This window comes from Coturnix japonica, chromosome 20 (genome assembly GCF_001577835.2).
Source record: "Coturnix japonica isolate 7356 chromosome 20, Coturnix japonica 2.1, whole genome shotgun sequence".
NCBI lineage: Eukaryota > Metazoa > Chordata > Aves > Galliformes > Phasianidae > Coturnix > Coturnix japonica.
The window spans coordinates 10,548,320-10,567,119 of record NC_029535.1 but is presented as its reverse complement, the minus strand read 5'-3'; the positions used below and the strand labels follow the sequence as shown (position 1 = coordinate 10,567,119).

The window sequence follows — 18,800 nt, the reverse complement described above, 5'->3', positions numbered from 1 at the left end:
TATCTAAAGAAGTAAAAATGTAATATTTCCCGTTAACACTTTCTTCTGAAAATGTGTGAATTTTTTTTACAAGGCACTTCAAGAATAGTCATCTCCTTTATTGTAGTGATCACAGGAGCTGGGATGCTACTTGTTTCTAATTTACAATGGGGAAAAAAAAAAAAAAAAGCACCAAAAGGAATGTGCAGTAGGGTGTCTGTAACTTCTTTACTCCCCAAAAAGGCCAGAAGGGATTTGTAAAGGACTTTAATCTCAAATAGATTAAAGGTCCTGAATTCCTGAGACTGAAAGATAAGTCAGAGGAAAATAGATTCCATGAGACAACACCCCCTCGCCTCAGCCTCAGCCACGCGGGAGAGCCATCTGCCCTCGCCTGGGAAACCTGCTGCAGATCTGGATGCCAAAACCAATCTGCCACACTTCAGCAGCAAGGTCTAACAGGTTTTCAGAGTGTCCCTGTGGCTGCCCAGCCCCGGGGACTGCTGGAGTTGTGGAGGTGAGCTCAGCGGACAGGAAAGTCTTTAACTCCTTCTCCTCTGACAGCTGCAGAGCTGCAGAAAGCCAGCGCTTCCCTCGAGGTGACCACAGCTGGCCGGCTTGTGCTGCGGGCTGAGGGTTTTAGCCTTGGTGTTTTCACAGAAGAGCAAATCATGCTTTGATTTACTGTGCAAAATGCTATTTGAATTTCCCTAGAAAAAATCCCTCCGTAACTTCAGAGGTTGTAACCCAAACCTTGAGAAACAGCCTTGCATCACCTGTGCAGAGGTTCCTAGAAACCAGCTGCCCTGGGGACCCACAAACGTCCACAGCCACAGATAGCAAAAGCCCACGCTTCCCTCTCGTTGTGTTTGATGACAAGAGCTACAGGGGCAGTCAAGTGAATTTCTAATGGCAAGAATTTGGGAATGTGACATTCTGTGATTGGTTTTCCTTTGCCTCATTCTCTCGGTTAAAAGATTTGCTTATTAACATTAGACAGCTAATGTAGTAATTAAAGAAATACCTGAAGAAGAAGCAGCTGAAGAATATCAACTGTGAGTCCTATAGACTGAATGGACCAAATATCCTGGGTTGCACATAACTGATGGCACTGTTATTTTTAAGAGTGGTAAAAAGTTTTGGAGGGTTTTTATACACTGGTCAGCTGCAGCATCCAACTTATCAAAGAGCTACTGTGGGTTTCTGGAGAAATGAAAGGGAAAATAATTGTACCCTTGATTATGTCTGTGAGATACACTTACTGTATAGTAAGCTCACATTTATGCTCATGGACTCACAGTGCTCAGGGGTCTGGGCTGCAAAGCCCTGTCCTGACAGCCTCATCTCCACCTGCTTTGTGCCAGAGCAATGCTCACAAAGGGAACCATTTTGATAACTCACACCCCTGTACCCATTTTACACCTGGGTGAAGGAAGTTGAAGGCGATAATCTGTCGTACAGTAACTTCAGTGTGCGGCAGAGCAAAGTCCTGTCCCATCCACTGGTGTCAATCAGAGCTAATGCATTAATTTCAAGTGAGATGAAAACCAGGCTCCATAAATCCTGATCCCCAGCCCCAGAGGTTAGGAACAGGGGGATTCTAAATTCTTTCGGGCTCATGGCTGCAGAGCAATCCGGGGTCAGCATTTTTGCTCTGAGAGTGAGGGAAAAAGCCCTCTGGAGTTAATATTCTTCCTTTTACCATCACTTCATTTTTCCAGCTTTCAGCATGAAGGTGGTGTTGCCAGCAAGACCACCTAGCCACAAACCCAGCAGGGAGCTTCCAAAATTCTTCTGAACACTGACTCCTTGTTATAAATTCAGAAGTGGTAATAGCAGCAGTGCATATCACATCTGTGCCAGGCTTTGGGCCTGGGAAGCAGCACTCCCTACTGCTGAACACAACTTGGAAAGATCCTTTCAGTCCACACATGTATCAGCATTAGCCATTTCTTTGTCAACAAATCCCTTAATACGTACCCTTTCTATCATGTACAGATGTCCAAAAAATAATGGAATACTGTACTACAAGATTAAACACTTTAATGGCAGCATATGTGTTGCATGACTCTGAACAATGGTATCATTGTGCGTGTACAAACAGCGGGTTGAGGGAAGATGGGTTTAATTATCTCCGAAGCAGCAGCAAGTTCTTCCTGACTCAGTTGAACTTCAGCAAGGGCTGCTCAGAGCAGAGATGAGTATTTCTCTAAGAGTAAGCCTGGGCTCTTTCAGATGCTCTGATGGTAGGTTTAGCATCATACCTGCTTGGCGAGGCTTGGGAGACTGATGCCAAGCTGCTGGCTTCCCAGGAGCCCTGGGATAAGAGGATGCTGCTGCTGCTGCATTGCCCAGGAGGCTTTTCACTTAAGATTCCCTAGGACAGTAGATGGCAAAAGGGAAAGACAACAACTGGGAGGGAATGGACTGCGAAGCATGTGTGTCACTTCTGCATCTGGAGATGCTCCACTGCTGGGATTTTGGTATAGGCACTTTAAGGCAGTGCTTGATGGTTAAGCTATTTCTGCTTAAAGAGCATCCATGAGATATATGGGCATGTTATGCACAGGTAATTCATTTTCTTTTTTGATCATAGCCTGATCAGAACCCATTTATGCTGTGGTTTCTCTGCTGAAATCACAGCCAGACTAGATGAAAAGTACTGTGAAAAATTTACACAGGGGACTGCACTGTGAACACAAAACTCTCCTAATAGTAAACAGACCGACTGTGGTGCGAATCCTGATGCTGAGTTTGCTCTGTCTGTGTGTGTATCTGGGGAAAGCAAAGTAAAATAAGCAGGGAAGCATAAGAGGGACGTTTCTTCAGAATACCTTATTCAGAGCCTTAGCAGACAAAACACAGTAGAACAGTGCTGCTATCAGTCAGCAGCTGCTGTACAGAAGTTCTAGAGGACTGCGGGTGTGTAGGGAACAGAGAAAAGGGATGATGCAAAGATGGGGGGAAAGGAATTAAATTGTTCCCGTAGACAGACCCCTCCTTCCTTCACCTTCCAGGAATCTCAAACCTCCTTGTTTCATTCCACTCTTTGCTGGGAAAGGGGATGCAGGTCAGTGCTGCACCAGAGCTTTGCATCCAGCAATAAGCCCTTTCCCAGCACCTTGGGAATGGCATTTTTCCAGGGAGGCAAGCTGGGAACTGCAGTGATGCTGCAAAACCTGGCTCCTTCCATGCACTCCCAGCTGCCCAGCATTGTGGCTGTCTCAAAACATCCCAAATTCTCACAGTTACTGGGAGCGTGGTTAACCAAGGCTGGTATTTAACTGTGCCAGCCTGCCCCACCAACAGCCCAGGCCTGCTGTCTCTGTGGGACAGCAAGGGACAGCAGCTCTGATCTGGGAGCTCCTGCAGCTCCCTGCAAGGATCATGTACTGCCCAGAGTGAGCAGCTGCCAGGTTTGCTGCCTACCAAACACAGTCTTACTCCTGTTTTGTCCTTGTCTGCACCATAATGTGTAGCATGGAGCCATGCAACCTAATAGTAGAGACATACTACTGTCAAATGCATCTCTGAAGTCCTGAGACCTCTGAAAGCAGTGTGGGAGGAATACAGAGATGCAGGAATACATTTTTCTTTTCCCTCTTTCAGCATAATGACCACTAATGCTACACTTCTTTCTTTGTCTTTGTAATTCGGGTGATGGTAAGATTGCTTTCATGTGCTGTGAAATCAGTGCAATGTATCTGGCAAGGCCAGCCTCACCAGGAAGCCACACCAGCATTAGGTGTGAACTGCAAGTCACACATCTCACCGGTGCATCAGAAGGTCAAGGAGATAGGGATGTCCTGGGGACAAGGGGGGGAAGCACAGACCTGGGGAAGGCTGAGGTAGCAGTTATAGCATGGGCAAAGGCAGCACTGCTCTAGAGAAGGGAGCAGGGTGATGGGGGTGGGGGGGCTGCAGAGCACAAACAGGGAGAAGTTAGTGACAGTACAGTTCGTTGAGAAAAATAATAATCCCCCTGTCCAGCCAGCAGACAAATGGGGCTCAAGGTGTTTCCTGTAATCTGGAGGCCTCTCAAAAATCACTGATGCAAAAACCAGCAGTTGGCTCTGTCTGTTTGTACGCAGCATTGAGCAAATGGAAACAAATCCCCCAGGCCAAAGAGGGAGAGAAGTGGCTGAGCAGATCTGTTCAGAAATCGTGGGCACTCAGCCAGGGGAGATAAGAGGCAGCGTGAGAGAGACTGCCACTGCCAGGGTACCGAAAATGGGATGTTTGGGTTGAAATGCAAATTTGGAAACAAAAAGGTAATTCTTGAAGGATTCCAGCTGTGAAGCTGTTTTTCAGCTTGGACCAAATTTCATCTTAGGTGGGAAGGTAGAAAGTTTCCCTGCAACATTTCAAGCCAGCTTTAAGGTAGCGTCAGGTTAGGGTTAGATTTGCCTGGCCATGTTGTGAGCCGCCCCACTCTTCTTGTAGTTTCTGCCCCTGCCTTCATCCAAGGGAAGGATTGAGCCCCTTTGCAGGAAGCTGGGAGTCTGCAGCACAGGCACCTCGATCTGCAAGCAGGCATGTGTTAGGAGATGCAAAGAAAGAAAAAGGGATATAACAAGTCTTTGATGCTGTGATTTGGTCTTGTAGAGATGCAACAGCATCAAGTTATGCTCTTGCATTCCAGTAACAACACTTGAGCAAACTAACAAGGTTTCAAATGTATTTGATAAATTAGATACTATTCATCATAAGCAGCTTGAGTCAGTAATCTTGGGAAGGTCAGAGCCCAGGCATCTCAGATGTGTTTATACAAAGCAGGCAGCAATGGCAGAACGTGCTGCTGATACCCACTGTGTGCCAGGACAGACTCCTCTGCCTTCACACCCAGAGGATGTTGCCTACTAACTTAGTTTCAAGTTTTGCTCAAATTTTGCTTCCAAGGCACAAAGAACTTTATAAAAACTTCACTCACGTGCAAGTGCTTTTCCTGCCTCCATGCTGCTAATTATCTTTCCACTCACCTTCTGTTCTTTATTACTACTGGGGTATTATTGTATAACATAAAGTTCCTTAATACAGCAAAAGATTCAACAACATTTGCAAAACTGATACAGAAAGAAGGTCTGGATTCTAGACTGGTACAGCTGGTTTAAGGTATTTTAGAAGTAAATGAAATCAAATGAGAATTTATAATCCTTCCTGAGGTCTGGATTCCATCAGACTAAACTCATTAGGCATTAAGGTGCAGGTGCAGCTAAATAAAGGATTGTTCTGCTTTCCTTAATACCGTAGATTCACATCTTGAGTTCAAAATAAAAGTCTTTTGAAAGCACATGTATATATAGTGCATCTACTGGCAACACTTGAAAGAAAAAGTTCAGTTGATGGAATCTTCAAATGCCTCGTTTTTGTCAAAGGAATGTGCCCAATTCTGCACTGGCTGTGATAAGGGAGAAGTGACTGCAAATTGGCCCCTCAGTGCTTATTCATTTCATTTGCATTAGGCTTCCTTTCATCTACTGAGCAACCACCCAAATAAATAACATAGATCTAATTCATCCTTCTTTAGTAACGTAATGCCAAAACAACAGCAGCATCCCCCCAAATATTCCAAAGTTTAGGTCTCCACCTGCACATACTCCTGGGGAGGAAGGCAGTGGGAATGGAGCCTTTCTTGTGGTTCCCTCTGATAAAGGGAAATAATCCAAGAACCAGTTTTCCATGTTTAAAACATACGACTTGCTGGATTTCTTAGCTTAAATCCCAGATTCTGGCTTTGTTGAGAAAGTAGTTTGTGAGATATTACAAAATAACCAGCAGATATCAGACACTCAGCTGTCAGATAAGAATCTCAGCTTTCCGTTGTAATCAGCAAAATTCTGACTGGGAATGTATACAATCCCTGCCGTGCCATAAGCCCGCAATAGGCCGGACCTTCTGAGCTTGCCTATGCAATCACAAACATCTGTACATTTCTCGGCCAGGAGAGTGCAGGGAGATGGAGCTGCTGCCTGTGCAGGGGCAACAACTACTGAGGGGGGAGTTCTGTGAGCCCCAGTGGGGAAAGCCCTGCAGCAACACAGCTCTTCCCTCACATCCATACTGTTACATCCATTGCACATTTTTCAGGTGCTTTGTGTTTATATGGATGGTCCAGGGATATTAATACAGCTTAGTAAGCCAGGATTATTGGATAGAAGTACATATTCTGGAGATGTGGGAGGAAACACTTTGGAAAATAATGACAGGAAAGATACTCCAGAATGCCCTGCCTTGTGGAAGTGGGGCTTTGTGATCCACTGCACATTTTCCTTTGAGATCATCATGTTTCCTGTGTGCTGTCGAGTTATCTTGGGGCAGGTGGGGCACTGCAGCACTTGCTTTTGAAACACAGGCAGTGGGGACAGGGACATTGCCCAGCACAGCACTGATCCTGCCCTGCCATTGCTCTGCATGGCTTTGCCTGTGATGGGGCTCACAGTTCCGCATATGAACTTTCTGCTTTCTAGGGAGGTTTGCATTGCAGCACATTTCATTCTTATTCAGATGACTGTTTATTCTTTTGCTAATTTAATGTAAGGCTCCAAGAATCATGAATGTTAAAGATCAGTGAGTTGATTAGTTGATTGCATTCCTACATAGTTCTGCTGGTAGATGTAAAATGTTGGTGTCCTCAAGTGATGGCAAGTTCCAACTATTATTTCAGAAATGTCCTCAGAAGACATATATATATAGAGAGAGAGACATGTACAGAGTGCGTGCGTGTGTGTGCATGTGTCCCCTTTACACTTCAGATGTTGGTGGCCAATGCTGCAGGCATAAACTCATCGAAGAGATTTATTTTCAGTTTAATTCCCACCCACCATCTGTATTATACAAGAGCAATGTCTGCACAAGATAACAGCACTGGTGCCATCAGCAGCACCTCGCCCTGCATGCCGCACAGCAGCTCCCATATCATAGTGCTGGATTCCTGACACTGAGCCTCTCTGTAGGGCTGGGCCACCCAGCTCCTGAGTCAGCCCCTAACAACAGCATTTTCTGTTTGTTTTCCGTTGGCTTTCTTTCCTTCTTTCTTTCTTTCTTGTCTTCAAAAGCAATTTTGCAATTGCAGTTCTGGGGTAAAAGATCAGCTGTCGTAATACACACTCATGTCTTCACATCGCTTTGGTATGAATGGAGGGAGCACAGTTCACGGCCTGTGTGTACCATTATTAAAAATAGCACTGAGATGAGATTATGGCATTTATGAGTGTCTCCCAAGAAGCAGCAACACAGCTCATCTGCTCCAGCTCAGCCTCCAACCTACCAGCCGCCGTCTTCTTTCTGGACTGCCAACATGGGAAGGAGCTTTCTGAATATTAGACACGCTGGTTTAATTGCTTCCCCCACTGTAATATTCTCAGTGAAACAGCTTTCATCTTACAGTTGTGGACTAATGAGCAGAATGACAGCTGCTGTTTTCTAAAGAAACGTTCGGGGTTTGCTTCAGCACGTTTCTGCATTCCCTCAGGTACTTCTGTATTCCCTGCGTTAGGTTTTAATGCAGCGTAACGGTCTGAGATTTCTGGGGATATGGAGTTCTGATATTCTTGTAATTTAATTGCAACACTGAGCATTGCTTGGGTCAAAGCAGTGTTCACACCAATGAGAGAAGCTTTACACCACGTGTCTGATTCACTTCTTTTCACCTGTCTCAAAGACAAACGATTCGTCACAGAGTGCTGAAGTATCTTCATCTTCTGACTTGGGCCAACCTTTAAAGACTTTTGGTTACCAAAAGCTCCTTTCTGAGTCGAAGAGCAGGAGCTGGGCTGAGGTATTTTGTTTCTTTAGCCCTTCTCTTCTGCAGTTTCTTACAAGTATATTTGTGTAATTAGGGGGCCTGGTAGTAATGCTGTTAAAATACAAGTGGGCACATTTATTGTTTCCTCCAAAAGGAAACAACCAATCTCCAGCAGTTCTGCTTTTCCCCTGTCTCAGCTGAACATTTACTGCTTTATGTAGCTAGCAGATTGTGAGGCTGAAGTTACTTCCTTTTTCTTTTTTTTCCCTCTATTTCTTTTTGTTAAACAACAACAAAAAAAGCTCTCTTTTCTCTTCACCATCACTGGATTTTTTCAGGATCTGGTCAGAATGGGGAACTTAAACTCAGCATGATGTTTATAGTGCCACACAAGCTTCAGCAGGAATGATGTGCAGCACTCTTTATTAACATCTAAAAAGTCCCAGTGGGATTATAATTACTGCACAGTAATGAACAAATAAAAATAGCCAGATTAAAATGTTCCGAATATTTTGGGGGAAAGAAGCAATGAGTTTTAACCCTAACAGCCAGGGGAGGAGCAGACTGCCAGCACTAAGTGTGCTGGTAGGGGAGGTACTGGTAGGGATTGCTAGGCACTGAGCGCTCATCATTCATGGTATTGAAGGTACTGGGCTGGTGTAAGGATTCAGAACATCTTACTTATAGCCATTCTTTTGCCTTCCATTTGCATGATAAACCTGGACTGGTTTTCCTTTGGGGTGCTGAAGGACGCATTGCAGTCCATGGCCATTTCAGGTACATAAGCAGGAAGGCACTACCAGCCCTGCTCCCAGCCCTTCTCGGTCAGACTTGTCTCTCCATCTGAATTATGACTCCCAACTCCTGATGCTGTATTATTTTATGAGCATTTTTAGTAGCTCTCCCAGCGTTCTCTCAGTCTTTTTTTCAAAAGTTTTACTGCCACTCTACTGTGGAGAGAACAATTGGTAAAAAGGGAGGATGGAAGCGGCTGCGCCGGTGCCAACCAAGCGAGGTGGCCGAGGCAGCTTTGGCCCAGCAGCTGTAATAGAGTCAAAGCTCGAGGTGATTTACAGCCCCCAAACCTGGGTGAAGGCACAGTGCCAGCCCCCCACAGCCTCAGCTGCACTGAGGTCACCACTCAGCAGCCCCGTGCCAGCAGCAGAGGACCAGCACTGCGGGTGCAGGTGGGATGGAAGCAGCAGCACTGAGAGGCTGCAGCCCGGCAGAGGGAACTTCTTGCTCACTGGAAAATGGATTGGGCAGAGCAGGCAAAACTCTAAAACATGGTGCTCTGTGAGATTGTCAGCCTGAGCAACACGGTGTTATTCCCTCACATAAACAGCCTCACAGGGCACGTGCTTGTTCTAATTATTATTTAGGAGGAAGCAGTGCCCTCTCTCCCCCCTCTCCTCTCCTCTCCTCTTTTTTTTTTTTTTCCTTTTCTCTTTTTAAAAGGAAGGTTGCTTTTAAGAGCTTGCCACGAAGATCTAAGTTAAAGGATTTTCTCTACTACAAAGCCCGCATAGTTTCCCAGGCCAGGTGGGCCTGATAGTACTGACTGCATGCTGAAAAACCTCATCCCCACCCTTCAGGCACTTTAATTGTAAGCCTTTCCAGATACACTGGATAAACACTGTCAAAATGAGCCTGAAAGGGCTGCTGTTGTTGTTTTAGCCCTTAAATAATTATGAGTTTGTCTGTCTAATTACAGCGTAATCTTCTTTAAGCTTCGACTATTTGCAGTGTCTTTTAAACGAGGCAGAATCAGAAACAGTCCCGTTTGGCACATTTACACTGCTTGAAGAAAAAGCAGCATTTTTAACTTCTGTAAAAGTTAATTCAACGTGCCCAGAGAAGAGCCGTGCTTGGAAGCGATGGCAGTGAGATAAAGAAGGGGAAGAATAGCAGGCGACCTCCGAGACGCAGCAGAAACTTAATACTCCACGGATACAATTTTTCAGACAGTTTAGAAATAGTTGAAGGTAATTTACGGGAAGGTTTGAGTGACAAAGCGCATTACTTGAAGTGCCTTTCCTTCACTGGGCACTTTCTAAATTCTTTCTCTTTCATTTCTTTACTCTCTGGAGACTTTTAAATCCAGTGAACCAAAACAACACTTTGTTTGTTGGTACAGCGCGGTGCTGGCACAGATGGCAGACACTGCACCTGTTCCAATAAAATGGGGAACTGAGAGATAAACCGTAGCACTCATTAACAGGGATCCGCTGAAACGTGAACAGTCTGTATTTTGAATCTCTTCCAGGAGTAAAAGGAGAAACACGTAAACAGACCTTGCTTTCGTCATCGTCAGCTTAAAATTAATTTCTTTAAATGGAACTTCACGTTTGTTTCATGTACAAAGTGCCAATGAAACGATGGTGATGCTTGAATGTCCTGAAGAGAGCGGATGATTTTCTTTGGCTACACCTCTTCTTTTAAGCAAAAACTATCTGTGGCAGTTTTAATCAGTGGATCCTCCTCTACTGCTAAAAAGGCAGCTTTTTTCTTTCTGTGTTTTTTCATGCTGAGCAAGAGCACAGTCCTACTACTGAGTCCGTAATGATGGAATAACAACATAAACAAAAGCCCCTCTGCTCATCTGTTAGTCACTAATATGGGGAGGGGGGGGGGACAAAGACCCGTCTGCAGTCTGCAACAAAACTCACTGCTAAATTGTTTCTTGTCCTGGCATGGGGAAAATGCTATGTAATATCTGATGGACTGTTAAAAAAAGCTGCAATGGGAAGAAGTATGAAGTAATAGCTAGGGGAAGGATAAATGACTTCACACATTCGCCTCCACCATCAGTGTTTGTGCAGTTGTTCAGCATCCCATATATCTCTCTTTCTCTCACACGTACATAGAAGAATTAAATGCAAAATGTCATGAAAATTGCTAAGTATCATTTAGTGCTGGCAGCCCCACGCTGTAAAGCCATTTATATAAAGCTGTGGTTGGCAGCTCGCACTCTTGCATGGGAACAAATTAACATTGGCATTCCAAACACAGGAAAGTAAGGAAATTAGAAACACAGTTTATATTTGGCCAGTGCTTTGAAATACTGTACCATGCTACTGATGTCAATTAATGAGAAGCAGAATTTTGCGGAGAGGGTCTGGTTTTGAAACACATTAACACACGTTAAACATGTTTGCACAGGAACTGGATTGGAAGCATCTCGGTTCCAAAACAATAAAGCAATTACACTAAAACTCATAGTCTCAAAGTTGCCATTAATTCAATCCACTCAGTCTGGATCACTAAAGGATTTTCACCGACTTCATCATGAAGTCGACACAAACGTGCAGCGCTGCAGTTGGAATTGGTTCTTGTTGCTACCTGCGCCTTCCTCTTAGCAAAAGTGTTTACCAACCAAATCTTAAGCCCTTCTGGTTTTACACAAACGCCAAAAAAGACCTGGATGGCAGCTTATCTCCTGGCACAACTCCACTGCCTTCAATGGAATTCCTCCAGCACGGAATTCAGCCCCGCAGTCTTTACAAGGCACTGTTTATTTGTACTGCGATTCAGATATTTTGATACCAGGAATCTTTCATCGCTGAAGTTTCTCCATGTGAAATATGTCTTACATTAAGAAATATCGGTTTCACATTTTTGTCAAACATTATTTGTTCAGATCTGTTTGTTGCAATGGATGGGAATTCAGCTGTAGTTCAACAACACAGATTCAGCTAATAATGATAAGCACCGACTAATAGGAGCTTGTTCCTGTTTTGATTATTGGCGGTAAAGGAAACCTCCCTCAAAAACAATGTCAAGATTAGGAGAGAGAACTGTTTGAAGCTGTAGCAGAAACTACTGCATGCTCATTATTTCAGCACAGGGGCATTTCTTTGGCCCGATTCTGTTCTCAGTTGTGCTAGTGTAAATCAAGCAGGAGTTTATTGGGATTACTTTGGACATACAGTTGTATAAATGGGACCGCAGGGCCAGCTCCAGTGGAATTAGGACCATTTACACCCAATGAAGCCCTAGCCAAGAATTTTCTCTTGGGTTTCCATTTCCCAAACACATGCATGTGCAAAGCTTTATCCACATGATCAGGTCTAGCGAGTAGCCCTATCCACTTCAAACATTTGTAGAATGGGAATCTTCAGCCCCAAACTAATTTTAAAAGCTCCTTCATTTCTAGAAATTCCTTCCCTTTAGAAGGGAAACAGGTATGTATCTAATAGCTTATTTTATGTATCTATGTCTGTAATCAACTCAAGTGGATATTAGAAAGGATGGCTGTACCATGGGAGAGGACATAAAACATCCCGACCTCTCAGTGCTGTTCATCAACTGGTAGTCCCTTTATCTGCCTGCTATCAGAATTTACTTGTGCTCTTGCTCAGATGACTTCATCCATCATTGCAACGTCTCGCTGGTATTCATCAAGTTAGGACGATTTAGATGTGTAAAACTAAATGTGTTATCATTTTAACCACAAATTAACAGTTTCTATATAAATATTAGCGTTTCCTCACTTGGTCCAGGGATTGAAGCCATAATGGCACTAACAGCATATTTGATTTAAACTAATTAAAAACAGAGGCACTCGCAATTTAATATATTGATTTTACCAGTGGGACTTAAATCTTTTATAATAAGTGTACACAGCTGCACCACTCACCCACCGCCACTTTTAAACCTAATCCCTGCATTCCTCCTGACAATAACATGACAGGATCCACACATCCCAGTATTAGCCTTAACCCCGGTGACACTGCCAGAATGTATTAAACTAAAACATAGCAGTGTCCTGTTTAAAAGGAGCCTGTCAACAGCCCTGACTGGGCTTTAATAGTTATAATCTCTTTTTTAATTAATGTTTCCAACCTGTTGTACAACGTTCCATCGCGCATCCCTCGCTCCAACCCTAAAAAGTGTTTCAAGCTCATTTACAGCAGAAAACCCTGCTGCTGTACAGGGGCCCTTCCAGCTGCCATGCAGGAGGGCAGCGGGGATGTGGTGCTCTAAGGATGCTTTGCCATGCTTTGCCCATGCCCAGCTGCTCTTCCAGGCACACAAGACCTGGCCATGTGCTTCAGAGCACTTCCAAGCTGCAGCGCTTTGCCTTTCAGACCACAGTCAGGGCTGGGGGCTTCCCCTGCACACAGAAACACGAGCAAAGGGGGACTATTGCCGCAGCTTTATCCCCTTACTCCTTGCAGCAGGCAAGTTGAAAAGGGATGAATTACTCCCTGGAGCTGGCTGGGTGCACAGAGGAGACCTGCCCCCTGCGTGCTGCACAGGCGGTGCACTGCTGTGGTGATGCCAGCTGCAAACCTCCTGCCGTGCTGCTCCCATGGCATCCAGTGCTGCATGCACCCACGCTGCCTGCAGGGTGTACCTGCTTGGGCAGGAGAGATACATCGGCACCAGGTGGAGGGGAGAGGAAGCTGAGAGCTCGGCCTTGTGCGTGGCCACAGCCATGTGATGGCGAGCAGGCATTCGGGGCTAACATTTAATCTGCTTTGTTTCAAGTGGGAAATATGTGAAGATCAAATAAGTTCAAATCCAGGTCAAATATCCTTGAAAATCTTTGATTTATATAAGCAGGAAAATGAGGTTTAAAAGAAGTGATTATGAAAGGGTTACTAAAAACACAGCTGTATGCGTACTCTTATATCTGAGGCTCTCCAAAGAAAAACTGTGTGACATCTATATTAACCTTTGGCTGTACACCAACGAAGGCCTGTAGTGAGCTGGAATGCAAGGCAGCCCTTCCAAATTTTAACACAAGCCAGGTTACAGCTGCAAATGCCTGCAGCCCGTGCTCACTTTATAAAGTATTCCCCGAAGGAAATTTTTTAACTGTTATAGAATCTTTTTCTAATACCCTACAGTGTTAAAGCCTGTTATTAAAGGGCAGGGAGATGGTTCCCCATGCCAAACACTTGTCAACAAAAAGGATAGCCAGATGGTATGAAATAAAAGGAAACTTGGGGGCTCTTCAGCTCTTTCACTTACATTAACAAAAGCCACTTTGATGTGCTCCTTCCAAGAATGACTAATTCCACTCCCCCCCCCCCCTATTTTTTCGCCAGGATTAAGCAACGTTGTTCATTTTATAATCAACCACGAGACAAATTAACAAATTGCACAGCACTTGTGCCGATGCGGTAAGAAAACGTTCAGTCTGTTTACCAAGTCAGGATCACCCGCAGGAGGACAGCTCAATTATTTTTAGACGAGGGTCTACGCAAGGCAGAGGATGTTTACTCTTCAGCTGCTGTTTATAAACTTGAAATTAAACGGATGCAGAAAATGTTTTGTGTTTTTTTCAGTGCTTAAAATGGATCCGCTTGTAAACTTCGTTTGGACGTGGGTCTGAAATGGAATCCCAGCTAATGAAATTGCAGTAATAAATTGTGTAAAATTAGACAGCAATTAACTGACTGACTTCGTCAGGCCACTGTGGCTAAACTCTCTTTTAATTTACACGTCAATTCATTCTTGACACAAATCCATTCCTCATCCATCTTAGCACAGGTGTAAGTTAATACAAAATGTCGCCTGTGAATTAACTGGTTATAAATCTAAATCTAATTAATTGTCAAGATTTTACAGGAATTTTACATGCTTAGTACAGAGCTCCCTGCAACATAACCCTGAGATGGAGCACCTGTGCTTGGGTTCCTCCCTGCCAATGCCCAGTGTAAATTCCTTGGGATAAATACACACAGCATCTCCATAGAAATCAGTGTGTATTTGTGCTTGGTTTGGGTCTTTTTTTTTCTTTTTCACTATGCAACCCAGGCAGCCTTTCAGTATAAATCTTTATTTCTGACACATCTTCCTCCAAAACTGCATGACTAGAATAGATAGATGGGGAATATGAACACAGCAAACAAACACAAAGCTACCCGTATTTGTAGATGAGCATTTGGAAGCCTGGAATAACACGCTTTGTTTATTTAAATTCAGAATTACTATTTCTTCAGTCACTTTTATTTCCTCCACTACTGAGATGAAGGTTGATCATGCGGTGACACTTCCTCATTGCAATGGCTCTGCCATAGTAATAAAAGCCTACCTGTGAAACGCAATGCTTGCAGAGGAGCTCTCACAAAAGTAGGACACAGTTTACTACAGCCTGCATCCAGCAATTGAGCTCTGGTGTAAAAGGGATCACGGCAGAATATCTCCCAAAAAGCATCAGTTCTACAACAGAGCTTCTAATTTTCCCTGGATGTTATGGCGCACTGTACATATCAAAGCAGGTGTTACATTTTCCTATATACGTGAGTGGCTGGGCTAATTCATTCAAACGTCCCTAAACAAGCCTGTCTTTGTCCTGTAAAGATGAAAGACCGATGACTATAATGGGATGAAAGGTGTGCACAGGGATGAAGAAAGCTATTACGGATCTATGTCCTTTTTAAACTCGTCCTGGCATGCACTGTTGACAAGGGAACAAAACAGCGCAGATAAACCTCGGAGAGGTGCCTTGCTGGTAGGGATCCCACCTGCCTTGTTTAAAGCCTTTGGGTTTTGCCTGTACTCTTACTTCTCGCTGACCATGCTGACAGTACTTTGCATAGGGAATGCTTTCAGATTTCTGAGCCAACTACAAAACACAACAAGTCAAAATGGGTCCATCCACCATCGCCATCATATCACGTCAGGACAGAGATTACTGAGTGTGCGCAGTTCATACAGGCACAACCCACCCTATAGGAAGTTCTTACTTAGACATATCCCTGTTTACTTTGCTGTTTATGGATGGGTTCCACTCTAATCACAAACCATTTGTATTCCAGTTTGGGACCAGCAGATTAACTCCTTTTGTTTAACCCTTCCACAGGATGCAGGGAAGGCCTCTCGTGATGCCGGCAGTGCAGGCAGTGCAGGACAGAGCGCAGTGCAGCCGCAGCTCCGCGTACCAGCACAGAGCTGCACGTCCCTCATTGGTACTTACACACTTCTTATGTGCTCTGCTCCACTAAAATTCTGTGCATTCCATTCCACTGAAACTCACAGAAGTGTGAATTTCACTATGCTTGTTTCCACGTCCTTTGTCTTCTGTGCTCTGGGTGTCTGTACGTTGTTTAGGACCCAGGATCCACACAGAACAATGTTTGCGAGATCGCTCTTATCTCTAAAGCCAAATATTTGACCACCATTCATCCTTTTGGCTGCTCAAATATTTGGTTTTAAACGTATAATTGCTGACCAGCTTAAGTATCTAGCAGTGATTAGGCAAACACAATAATTGTAAATGGAAAGCATCAGCCCTCCTAAAGAGCACAGTCCCTAGGCCAAATGTAACTCAGAGAGTCCTGCTGCAGAGCTTATGGCATTCAATGAGGAGGTGCAGCTTGTGCAAATCAGAGGTCTCTCACAGCATCCCATGTAATGGAAGACGTGTGTTGGGACGGCTGTTGTGTCCAGTAATTACTATTGTTTGCCATCGAGCTTTGCAGATAGCGACACTACAAGCTCTGGGATTGGAGAGGTAGAAGTTTGTGCTGCCCCTGAGCCCAGAGACCCAGGAGGCATTAAAAGCTTTATGGATGATGGGAGTGTCTGCGATCCCCAGCAGGTTACATGCCGGCGATGCGCTGCTCTGCTCTTCTCTCCTCTCGGGTTGGGACCAATGAGTGGATCTTGTTTTGGAAATGCTACTTGCGTTGTGCCGGGTCTTTGCAGACACCCAGTCTGCACATGTGGTGGTTTCAGTGCTGTGTATGGTGAGGTCTAAAAGCGGACAGAGTGAAACACGGTCTGTAATTATATATTGAAAATAGAATACTTGCCCTGATGGCATTTTACTCAAATCCGGCCAAGTCAGTCCAAACGGGTGTGCAATCTACAGCAAGCAAATAGAAGTCAGATTGGGCCGTAGCATCCAATTAGAGAGGCCTAGCGAGCTGCATACAAAGCATGCCAACTTCTTATCATTTGCATAAAGCCATCCACATGTGCTTGGGAAGAGAGGCAAGTTGGTGGCACTCATGGAGGACAACAGAAAAAGCTGCAGGAGTGAGTGAGGATTTATTGTGGGATGTCCCCAGGCCATTGGGAACACACTGGGAGCCCCACATCCTGGTGGCCCCGTGTCCCGCAGCGCCATGAGCGTGCAGGCTTCATGTCCTCCTTGGTGACGATGGACACGGCTGAGCCCAGCAGCTCAGCTCCTACCTGCAGGGCCACTTTAGGAATGATGGCACGGAACTATTCGGTGGAGAAGCAAGTAAAGTGCTCGGCGGGTCAGCGTGCAGGTGTGCTGGGATGGCAGCAGGAGCCCTGGGCACGCACTCTGGCCTGGCCACCACACCGTCACCTTCCAAGGACCGCTCCCATCCATCCTCACCATCCATCCCGCCACCTGCCCGCAGCCCAGCCCTGCCCCGGCCCCGGGCACTCACCCAAGTTGACGAAGCTCATGACCATGTCGGCCTCGGTGAGGAAGTTGCTGTCCTGCAGGCTGGCCAGCGGCGGCCCCTGGGTGCTGAAGATGGGCTTGTAAGGGTAGGAGAAGCCCTCGCCTTCCTCGGCCGCCGCCCCCGCCGCCCCCTCCTCCACGGACATGGCATTGTAGAGGTCCAGCATGAACATGGGGGCCGAGTTGTGCTTGCCGTGGAGGTGCGGCCGCGGGCGGTGCGGCAGGCCGAGGATGGAGAGGATCTCCCGCTGCATCTCGCGGCGCTCGGGGCCGCGCAGCCGCCGGTGGATGAAGCTGGAGTGCACCTCGTTGTCCAGCGTGAAGTCGGCGAGGACGCAGCGCAGCCAGAGGGCGGGGGCGGCGGCGCCCAGCACCAGCAGCCAGGAGGCGGGCTGCCCTCGCCCCGCCGGCATCGCGGCGAGGCGGCGGCGGCGGCGGCGGCGGCTGGGGGGCGGCGCGGGGGGCGCGGGGCTGCCCCGCCGGGGGACGCGCCCCTCCGGCATGCGCGGCCCCGCGCTCACGGTGCCGGCCGCCGGCCCCCGCGGAGGAGCCGCGGCCCGTTCATGGCCCGGCGGGGGCTGCGCGGCGGCCCCGGCCCATGGGACGGCGAGAGAGGAGGACGGAGCGGAGCGAGAGCGGAGCGAGAGCGAGAGCGCTGCGTCCGGGAGCGGAGCCCGAGCGCCGCGGTCGATCCCGCACGGAGCGGCGGAGCCGTGTGCGCTGCGTGCTCCGCGGAGAGGCAGCGGGAGGGTGGCTCTGGTGGGAGGAGCAGGAGCGGAACCCAACGCGCTCCTCTCTCGCCTGCCCGCTGCAAACCGCTGGGGAGAGCAAAGCCGCGCTGCCGCCGGGAGGGGGAACGGCTGACGATCAGGTTGCTGTGCAGGACGTGTGCTGCTGGCTCGGGGCGAGGGCGGCCGGTCCCGGCGGTCGCATTAACGTGGACGTGATGAAGGAGAAGACGCCCCGAGAGGGAGGGAAGGAGGGGAGGAGGGCGGTCTGAGCGGAGGCAGAGTTTGGAGGTGCGGATACGCCGTCAGTGCGCGCAAACAGCGCGCAGCAGTGCCCGGCCGGCGCAAATCCCGCGACTCCCAAGTAGTTAAAGCGCAGAGTTGTGCACTCGTGCGCATTAATGCAACCGGGGCGATGGACTCGGCGTCTCAGAGCCGCAAACCCGGTATCGTGGCCGTGCTGCGATGCTGCCGTCCTGCTCGGGCACCTCGTGCCGCCGCGTTCCCCTGCTCTGTCCCCTGCCCGTTCTGCTGCCCCCTGCACACCTTTGCGCAACGCCCTGGGAATGAATCGCCTACTTTTCTAAGCGCTGATTTCACGGTTTCTAACTCCGTGTGTGTAACACCTACAGCAATGCAGCCTCAGCCCCGGCCAGTTTGGGTAGTGCTACTCAGTAACGATAGGCTGAGAGCACCATGAACTCTGCTGCTTCCTCGGGTCTCACTTGGAAAGCAAGAGGAAAGCAGGATGGAAGGGTTTATCTGCGATGCTGATCCCAGCCCCAGGTAACCTCGAGAACCAGACATATGCACGAAGTCGGTGCTGCCATTAAGATTCATTCCTCAGGCAAAGGAGAAAGAAGAAAGTCAGGGAGAAAGAAGGTCAGTGCAGTTTGTTAGATTGCTCCTCTGGTGTTTTTGGACAAGAAATAACTAGCAGTGCTAGCACCAG

The 18,800-nt window shown here is 46.9% G+C and overlaps 2 protein-coding genes across 2 annotated transcripts in view; one reads left to right on the top strand and one right to left on the bottom strand.

Moving 5' to 3' along the window:
- BMP7 (bone morphogenetic protein 7) overlaps positions 1 to 17,623 on the bottom strand; it is a 41,267-nt gene extending 23,644 nt beyond the window's left edge. The window contains exon 1 of the mRNA XM_015881794.1: positions 17,104 to 17,623. Coding sequence (XP_015737280.1) covers positions 17,104 to 17,623 — 520 coding nt within the window. The remainder of the gene's footprint in view (positions 1 to 17,103) is intronic.
- The window catches only part of LOC116654281, a 246,302-nt gene that overhangs the window by 211,053 nt on the left and 16,449 nt on the right, over positions 1 to 18,800 (top strand). The gene's annotated exons all lie outside the window — the stretch shown is intronic.